The 9,530-nt window shown below is 27.9% G+C and overlaps 2 protein-coding genes across 2 annotated transcripts; one reads left to right on the plus strand and one right to left on the minus strand.

Moving 5' to 3' along the window:
- The first annotated feature begins 2,952 nt into the window (after positions 1 to 2,952).
- LOC124939759 lies at positions 2,953 to 4,909 on the plus strand. The gene is made up of 6 exons (XM_047480200.1): positions 2,953 to 3,286; positions 3,366 to 3,447; positions 3,531 to 3,597; positions 3,673 to 3,846; positions 4,446 to 4,506; positions 4,624 to 4,909. The coding sequence occupies exons 1-6, from the start codon at positions 2,995 to 2,997 to the stop codon at positions 4,839 to 4,841; spliced, it is 894 nt and encodes a 297-aa protein (XP_047336156.1). The 5' UTR covers positions 2,953 to 2,994; the 3' UTR covers positions 4,842 to 4,909.
- A 470-nt stretch (positions 4,910 to 5,379) lies between these two features.
- Positions 5,380 to 8,875, minus strand: LOC124939969 (AT-hook motif nuclear-localized protein 7-like). Its single transcript, XM_047480437.1, has 5 exons — positions 8,413 to 8,875; positions 8,185 to 8,252; positions 7,943 to 8,074; positions 5,961 to 6,122; positions 5,380 to 5,870 (listed from the first exon to the last, which is right to left on the minus strand). Exons 1-5 carry the CDS (start codon positions 8,765 to 8,767, stop codon positions 5,568 to 5,570), a joined length of 1,020 nt encoding a protein of 339 aa, XP_047336393.1. The 5' UTR covers positions 8,768 to 8,875; the 3' UTR covers positions 5,380 to 5,567.
- Between the last annotated feature and the right edge of the window lie 655 nt (positions 8,876 to 9,530).

Here is a 9,530-nt window from a genome sequence, read left to right on the forward strand (position 1 = left end):
TCAATAATGATTAAGAACTCTATAATAAATCACAATACAAACCAATTAATCAACTAGTGCAAGTAACACGAACACTTGCTTCTTTTTGTCTTTTGTTTCATAAGTTTTTACTTTACATTTTAAATTTTAAATAGTTTGATCAAATAATTATTTCTAGCGTAGTTTATTGCATTTAATCAATTGTTAGTATTATCAATATATATATATATATATATATATATATATATATATATGCTTAAATTTAAAGTGGTCAGATTGACGGGTCGATAAATTTGGTTAATTTAAATATATATGTGAGAAAAAATAAATATTTGGATCGGATTGTGGGTTGACCCGCTCATAAATTTGAAACAATTAAAAATAAAATTAAAAATGCTAATATGTATTTTTTTAATTTGCAACATAACAAAACAAGTATAACTCTTTAACTAACTAAGGTAATAAAACTTTATATTTTAAATTCAATACCAAATTTGATGAACGTGAGATATTCTAAACAATATAAATTCAATTCTTGAACTAACTAATTAATATATATATATATATATATATAATACTTAAATTTAAACTGTTCGAATTGTCGGGTCGAGAGATGTGGTTAATTTGGATATATATGTGAGACAAAATGGATACTTGATTGGATTGTGGGTTGACTCATCCATAAACTTGAAATAGTTAAAAATAAAATTAGAAATGTTATATGTATGTTTTAAACTTGTAACTTAACAAAAACAAGTACAATCTTTAACCAAGTATGATTGGAATGTGATTTGTCGAAGGATAATATGCCAATAATAATTGAGAGTGAATAAACAATATGAATCAAATATTTGATTAACCAAATTGTGAGGTCACGAGGTTAAATATCGATTGAGATTGGTGGTTTATTTTCCTCGGGATAAGAAATGTGTGAAAGTGTGATTAGAATGTGTGCTTTGTTGAGAGATAAGAGGTCGATAACAAATGATCTTGAGGTGACGAGATTAGAGGTTGATTGAGATTAGTGGTTGGTTTGTATAACTAATAACTCTTAATTATTAGAGGTCGATTGAGATTAGATGTTTATGAATGTATCTTTAAAACTGCAAGGTTCTTCTCTCAAGGCCTAAAATCATGTTAAAAAAATGAAATAAATATGAAACACAATTATTTTTGTTTTAGTAAATGTGTTTTTTTATGTAATAAATGTATAATATCGATATCGTACCGAAATTAAGTTATACTGAAATTAAGGTGCTGTAAATGTATAAATTTTCTTATACTAAAACTTTAGGTAAAATATGATATATGGATAAAAAACTAAGTTATACCGTACCGACCTACCCCTCGTTATTGAAACACCACAAAATATTAAGCATTTTATTTATTAATTAATATTTAATACTAAAAAATGTAACCCCAACCATCACTCCCTCCGTAATTTAGTACGTGTTTGGACGACATGTGACAATACGTGGAATATCACGGAGTGACTTGAGGTTCGATATGTTTCAACATTGGTTTGTGTGCAAAATGTTTTTTAAAAGAAAACATTATTTTAAAAGATTTTTAAAATAATACCCGAGAGTTTTAGGAATTAATTATGTAAAAATAATTAATTTTGTTCAAATTTTAATAATATGAGTGCCAAATAACAATTTAGCTGAAATATGGTTTAAATTAATTAAACATAACTAATTTAAAAGATTATTTATTTGAAATTAGAGTCTCGACAAATAATTTTAGAAAAATTAATAAAATGATACGTGTATAAACGTATATATACCAGAATTTCTGTAAAAGGTTCATATTTTTGGTTACGTTCGGAAAAAGGGTTTTCGCATAATGTCCTCCGCGTCTGTCAAAGTACAGTTTTAAAATTTAAAATAATAGCTATTTAAAATTTATTTATAACATTTTTTTTTAATTAGCAATATGGGATATTTGTATTAAATAAATAATTGTACAAAATTATTTCAATGGGTGTACCTATTATTAGGTAAGATATAATAATGAGTAAAATTATTATACTAACTATAATTTTTTCAAAAAAATAAATACTTACAACATACAGAGTTAAATTATTAAAAAAAAAGTAAAATTATGAATTACAAATAAATAATATCAATCATATGTAAATAATATAAAATAAAGTTTTAAAATATTATATATTAAATAGTGGTTCAAACACATTTATATTAAATATTAAGTTTTATTAATAACATGTATATTATAATATAATATAATTTTTTTAATAATATAGTTTATTCAATTTTCTTTTTATTTTAACTTTTTAAATATTTTTATAATAACTTTTTTATATATAATAATAATAATTATTAATTATTTAATTTATTATTAATATATAATATTTAAAATTAAGTATATAAAATGAAAATATTATTATTAATTATTGTAATTATTATTAAAAATTTATTTGATTAATTATATTTTATTTAAATAATTCCTTAATATTATTAAAATAATTAATATAATATTTTTTTTAATAAATAAATTATAAATTTTATTATTAATTAAGAAATATAATTATAAAATATATATATAATTATTAAAAAATAACCTACCAAATTATTTTATAACCAAAATACTAAAATAACTTATATATTAAATTATTATTATTTATTTTATTTATATATATATATATATTATTTTATTTTTTAATTTAATATATATATATATATATATTATGTTTTAAATCTTTGTACAAAAGAATATAATTATTCTCTTAAAATCATCATTTTAGCAACTGGAAAATCTTAAAATGATGTTCTTTTGGAATAAAAATCTTTCTTCAAATAACTTGGACCAAGGGGTTTAAAAGAAAAGGTTGACACTATTGAATAAAAAAATAAATTTAACAATGAGATACAATATTCCTCCGAGAATGAATGATTCAATACAATGGTATCATATTATAATCAACACATCACGCGTTTAGGTTTTCTCTTTGAAGTGAAAGTGAAGAACAAAAGTGTTCCAAGATTTTGAAGAGTAATGGATCCTACTGATCCATCGTCGATCATGAAACTTATTAATGATTTATGCTTCGATGACAATGGCGGAAGCACTGATCAGAAGGAGGAGGAGGATAAAGAAGAAGAAGTAGCAGAAAAAGAAACCGAGCTGGAGAATACAATAGTCATCGAACCTGAACAGAGAAGAAAAAAACTGATCGTGCTCGGCCTCGGTGGATTACTCGTTTATCGAGTCTACTGGTACGCCGAAAACCGTATCTCTCAAAGTCAAACCTTCCGCTGTCCAGATGGAATCGCCGGAAACTTTCTAGGTCAGTTATCAGATTTCTAATTAATAGGCAATGAAACCCTAGTTTCATTTGATAATTGATTTTGTACTGAACAAGGCAGTTTTCAAGAGGCCTTTCTGCGATGATTTCCTTAGGTTCTGTTTCGAAAGATTTGAAGTAGCGTTATGGTCTTCGGCAAGGAGGTAGGTATTCAATCATTTTCTTGAAAATGTGGATTGATTCTCTTCTCTTTAAGCAAATAAATGCATATTTTTTTGTTCAACAGAGACAATGTTATGTCTGTTCTTCATGCTATGGCTGGAGATTATGAAGATAAGTTTCTATTCATTTGGGTAAACTACTGAATTAGTGGAATCTTCACATTATTTGCTATTTTGGGTAATAATTCAATGATGTTTGGATTTCAGTGTCAAGAAGAATGCACTGACACAGGATTCAAAAACATTGACAATAGAGGTAAACCTCTTTACTTGAAAGAGTTGAAGAAGATATGGGAAAAGGAATGGCCAAATGGAGATCAATTCTCACCTTCAAACACATTGTTCATTGATGAAGAACCCTGCAAGGCATTAAGAAATCCGGTACTAACTAATAAATCAACCTCATTTTGATTCTATATATATCTTTGGAAAGAATTTAATTTCCCTTTTGTATAGGGTTTAAGACATCTGGTACTAACCCCTCGGTAGTAAGAGTCACTTAAGACCAAAAGGCTACGGATTCAATTCCATCTGGAAGCGTTTTGAGTTTAAGCGAGGGTCATTACTGTGGGGTGTCATATTAGTTCTTCATTCATTCTCAAAAAAAAATGAAGAAATCTTATACTAATTCTTTAATTCAACTTCATTTTGGTTCTATGTGTGTCTTTGGAAAGAGTTCAATTTTTCCCTTTTCTATAGGGTTTTAGGGTTTAAGAAATCGGGTACTAACTACTTGAATCAACTTCGTGTCTTTGGAAAGAATTCAATTTCCCTATCGGGTTTTAGGGTCTAAGAATTCGGATACTAACTACTTAAATCAACTTCATTTTGATTATATATGTGTATTTGGAAAGAATTCAATTTCCCTTTTTGTATAGGGTTTTAAGGTTTAAGAAATCCGATACTAACACTTAAAATCAATTTCATTTTGATTCTATATATATCTTTGGAAAGAATTCAATTTCCCTTTTTGTATGCAGCCACATACAGGAATATTTCCTCCTCCATTCAAGGCAGACAATGTCAATGACACCTTCTTTGGTGAGATTCTTAAGCTATGTTTGGTTAGTTCAGAGATTCAATATCCTTTGTTTCAGAAATTTGCAATTCTTATAAACAATCCAATTATTCACCATTCCTACACTTATGTATTATTAGCTCCCAAGAAAAGGATGATGAAGATCTTAGAAGGGCTAGCCGCCACAGATGAAGATGTTCCTTCGTACGTTAAACAACACAAAATAGGTCAGCCAGCAATTGGTCCGGCACATCCTCATTGGAATTACTATCGAAAGGTCGTCCAACCGCCAACTCCCCTAAAGGTCCCAGGAAAATCAAAACAAGTAAAACAATCTTGGAGGGTAAAAACTAGTTAGTGGTATGTTTGACTACTTATCAATATTATTGGTTCTGTTCAAACTTCTTTTTTCAGCTCTTACATTGGAGAATGCAGAATCATAATTCTCAGTCTATTGTTAATTAAAAGTTTGATCTGAACTGATAAAACAGCCTATCACTATCTATGTTTAGTCTGTAACTCTATTATATTTAACTTAAATTAATCTAATTTTTTTGACTTAATTTAATATGTTAGAGATGGCTTTAATTTGGTAACACATAATAAGAACTTGTAAATTAATAAATTTTAAGTACTTTTTTATTTTATTTTTATTTATTGTCTTACCTAGCAACCATTTACAATATATATATGTAAAATATATATTTATAATCAAATTCTTAATATTTTTTATTTTATTATTAAATTAAATTAAAATATTTATATTTAAATTATTAAATACATAAAATAAAGAATCTAATTTTTCATAAATTCTTTTTAAATAAACCATATTTTTATTTTAATATAAAAAATTAACATCATTCCCACAAGTTTACAAATAACATTAAAATAAGTTCAACACTTAAAATTAAATAAATATTAAACATTTCCAAACAATTCTTCCTTAACAGAATAAGCTCTAAGATTCATAGGTTCATCCAATCAAATCCTAAATTAACCAAAATATTCCATGACTCCCAAGTTCTAAAGCTAAAGAGAGCAAATAAAAAACAAGATCATAAATAGATAAAAAGACACACTAGTTTCAGTTCATTTCAAATGGGACAGATGAATTGATGTCAGGAGATGTTTTGGGCAACAAAGTTGAGTTGGTACCATTCCAGCCACAGTTGATATTATGAACCCCGTTTGTGCCATCATTATCTGCTGCTGAATCAATGTGGTTTTGCACGATGAAATTACCTGCGGGGATTGATTGTGATATGGGCATGGCAGGAGTGACCGGGGCAATCGTAACTGCTTCTGCTGCTACTCTTGGTTCATTTTGGTGCTTCTTTTTTATTAGAGACTTAGAAAAACCATTTTCCATGAAACTTCCAACAACAATCTAGCAAAAACCAGACATAGAGAAAGGTAAAAAATGAAATTGGCAATAATTTAGGGGGAGAGGGCAAAAACACTATATTGTTCTGCTTACTTGAATAGGGCTAGCAGCCATTAATAAGCCAGCAACACTACCACCTATAACACGGCCGTCTGGACCTGCAAGTGATACGCTCAACCCGCCTGTTCTACTTCTCATACCGTCTTTGTCAGAGACAGTGAATGACCCCGTTAGCGATAATATCTCAAAACGCCCCTGAACACAAATGATTGTAACAAACTATTTTGTTATGAGATGGACAAGAAGAAACCCTAACAATAACAGATGTATGCAAGTTTGGACAATTATGTCATGTTCAAACATATCCCCTTCCACAGATCCAATTGTCTAGTTATATCAAAGTTTGGACAATTAAGAACATTCTATCGATGTTGAATCAATGAACTGGGTCGGACTAAATTCAGAAATATTAAATTCCAAATGCAATCTAGTTGTGTGCCAGGATGAAAATTCCTGCCTAAACTGTGTTACCCAATGAATCTAAGCACTTATCTTGTGAACTTGTTCTATAGGGATTAACCAAATCAAAGATCATTTCACTTCGCTCTTCATCCCATCACTCAATTCATTAATCAAAATACTAAAATATCTTCTATTTAAAAAAATAAATAAATAATTTTTATAATTATATATTAATATTCTTTAAGTCATTCTACCAAAAAAAAATAATAATAATAATTTCCTTAAAATCGCTACCAATCATAAATTATTTAAATAACTCAATCCTAGGATCCAATAAATAAATTAACAGAGAAAGTGAATTCTACTAGTCTTTCTAGCTCAATTATTCATAGAAAGCCTTACAATTTTTATTTTGGCACAGCAATAGAATCCAAAATAATTAAAATTGTAAGAATTTATTTTAAAATAATATTAATTATTCATTATTATTTATTTTAAATATAATTAATATATATAAAAAGCAATAATAAACAAATTACACTAGTTACAAAAGTTCATTTATGAATAACTATTTAAAATTGTAAGTAACAAGTTTGCCTATTTTAAAAAGTGTGAGCTTGTTTAATGTTTGTTATTTGAGGGGGTTTTTTGGGGTTATGTCTAAAAACATTGTTTAATGAAATTAGGTTAATTGGGTATAATTTGGTTGAATTACAATAATGCCCTTTTTGTATTTAAAATTCAAAATTTTATAAAAATAAAGTAAGGCTAATTTAGTATTTTAGTTAATGAAATAAATGATTTGATGGTTAAAATTATAATAATGTGATACAGATATAATTTATAAAAAAAACTGAATAAAATCCCAAAAATCCACATATCAAACAAGCTCTAGAAAGTAAAAGGTATATTTTATTTCTCAATTCAAACTAGCTTCAAATGTAAAAAATATTAAAAAATAAATCAATGACAAAGAAAAACATGACTTTTAACTAAAGATAATTCAACAATCACTCAATGACAAAAGGTAATCAATACTTTACTCAGTGTTAATTGACAAAGACCATTTACTTATCTTTTAAAATGACTAGATTGTTAATCTCTATCTTAAAACACAAACAAACAATGGGATTGTTTTGGTACTATACTTAAATTTGGTTAAAAACTCAATTTCTTTAAATCCAATCTAACATTTAACTCTACTTTTTTTTTATTAAAAATGGAAATTTATATGTCTCTAACCAATATCATAATCCAATCTCTTATTCATTCACAATTTTTAACCAAACACCAAAAAATAGCAAATTCCCATTATTGTAAAGGGGGCTAACCCAAAAATTAACTGAGCTAAAACTCTTACACACTTAATTGTACCTAATGAATATCATAATTTGTTCTTTGATCTAATATTCCATTAGTAAAATCAATCCCAACATGGGGTTTAAAGATTTTAAGAAACTGATACTAACCCTTAAGAAAAGCTCACACCCTTAAAAACAGGGGTGAGGAAAACATGGAAAACATGGAGAAAGAGGATGAAAAAAGGATGGTAGTGATGGTGGAGAAAGGATGAAAGCAAAAAAGGGAAAACCCTAGAATTGTAATGAAAGTACCTCATATGTCAAGATGCCACCAGATGAACCAGGTTGTCTAATGGTGACATTAGAAACAGCTCCATTAGCAGAGAGAACACAAATCCCTCTTGAACCTTTTTGTGAAAATGAAATTATCTTTGATGCAATATCCTGTATTATTACACTTTTCAAACATCAGTAAAACAATAATATCCTGTATTTCTTTCATTAAACCAACTGAGATTTAACTTTTAAGGAAGAAGAAGATGATGATTACACACCTCTCCTCCATAAATAGTCATCACATGCGGAGTAAAATCCCCTCCCGCAGTACTTGTAAACAATTCCCCTTCAAAATCATGATAACACAGTTAAATAACCCTAGTTTTGCCTCAAAATGATAGAAACCCTAGATTAAGAACAATCTCCATTCAAAATTTCATTAATACAGTTCATACTTCTTATAGACAATGATCGCATTTAAAAGCTTCTAATCAGGATTAACTTACCTAAAGAAGCAAGAACTTGCCAGTTACCGGAACCAAGCGGCCGTCCGCGACCTCGTTTGGAAGAGAACTCCGACTTCGGCGATGTTAACGTAAATCCAGTGAGCGACGGCGACTTAACCGGAATTCTCAAATTACCGTCGGCGTCGTACTTCCTTGGCCGTCCTCTCTTCTTCTTACCACTCAGATCGGCGCTGTTGACTATAGATGTGACTCCTGTGCTCATTCCGGCGTTTGAACAAGTGTTAATAACCGTCGTCGCCGGAGCTGGTACGAAAGGCATACTCGCCGGCGGTGGCGATTCATTATCGGAAAGAGAAAGCGAAGCGGATGCGCCACTGTCCTTGTCTTCTTCCATTTCACAGATGATTTTGAAAAGCAAATTTGTGACTATTTATTTATTCTCTCTCTCTCTTTCAAAGTAAAGGTTTAGAAAGTTGAGTTCCCTCCATTAATGGCGGTTGGAAGAAGAAAAAAAGATAATTATTACAGAGAAAATTAATTAATTAAAAATGTGGTTTTGGGGGTTAGTAAATTTAGTTGGTGAGCTTTTTCTTGTTTTTCCTGAATTACCCTTCTGAAATGGTAATATTGTACAAGCTTTTATTTTATTTTATTTTGTTAATAAAAGTTATTATTTAATCCTTATTCCCAAGAATTACTTGACTTACTTTTGTGGTGGTAGGTAAATTTCAATATTTAATTTAATTCACATTTAATTAAATATAAGGCCTTCTTTTGTTTTGTTATTTAAATAATTTAAAGTTTTTCAACCATTTCCACATTATTTTACTAGCATTTTTATTAATTACATTATTTAATTTATTAATTAAAATACTAAAATATTTTATATTTTAAATTATTTTATTTATATATATTAATACAGCCTTTATGTGTTTTTATAAAAAAAAAAAAAATTACTTTATCAAAATTATTGACTATCATTGTTTTTTTATCATGTAGGTTATACAAATAACCTCAATATGAACATAGAGATAATAATTAAGTATTATTATTTTTCTATTGGTTAAACTTTGATTATTATAATTAATATTAATATTTGTCCGAATTATTAAATTGGACATTTTTATTGGGGTCAATTCAAATTTCGGACATATTTT

The sequence above is a fragment of the Impatiens glandulifera genome, chromosome 5 (genome assembly GCF_907164915.1).
Source record: "Impatiens glandulifera chromosome 5, dImpGla2.1, whole genome shotgun sequence".
In the NCBI taxonomy this organism is placed as follows: domain Eukaryota; kingdom Viridiplantae; phylum Streptophyta; class Magnoliopsida; order Ericales; family Balsaminaceae; genus Impatiens; species Impatiens glandulifera.

Coding starts and splice junctions, on each gene's coding strand:
- LOC124939759 (XM_047480200.1), top strand. CDS start 2,995: ATGGATCCTACTGATCCATCGTCGATCATGAAACTTATTAATGATTTA. Junction 3,448..3,530: donor TTATGGTCTTCGGCAAGGAG/GTAGGTATTCAA, acceptor TTTGTTCAACAG/AGACAATGTTATGTCTGTTC. Junction 3,598..3,672: donor ATAAGTTTCTATTCATTTGG/GTAAACTACTGA, acceptor TTTGGATTTCAG/TGTCAAGAAGAATGCACTGA.
- LOC124939969 (XM_047480437.1), bottom strand. CDS start 8,767: ATGGAAGAAGACAAGGACAGTGGCGCATCCGCTTCGCTTTCTCTTTCC. Junction 8,075..8,184: donor TGACTATTTATGGAGGAGAG/GTGTGTAATCAT, acceptor GTAATAATACAG/GATATTGCATCAAAGATAAT. Junction 5,871..5,960: donor TGGCTGCTAGCCCTATTCAA/GTAAGCAGAACA, acceptor GGTTTTTGCTAG/ATTGTTGTTGGAAGTTTCAT.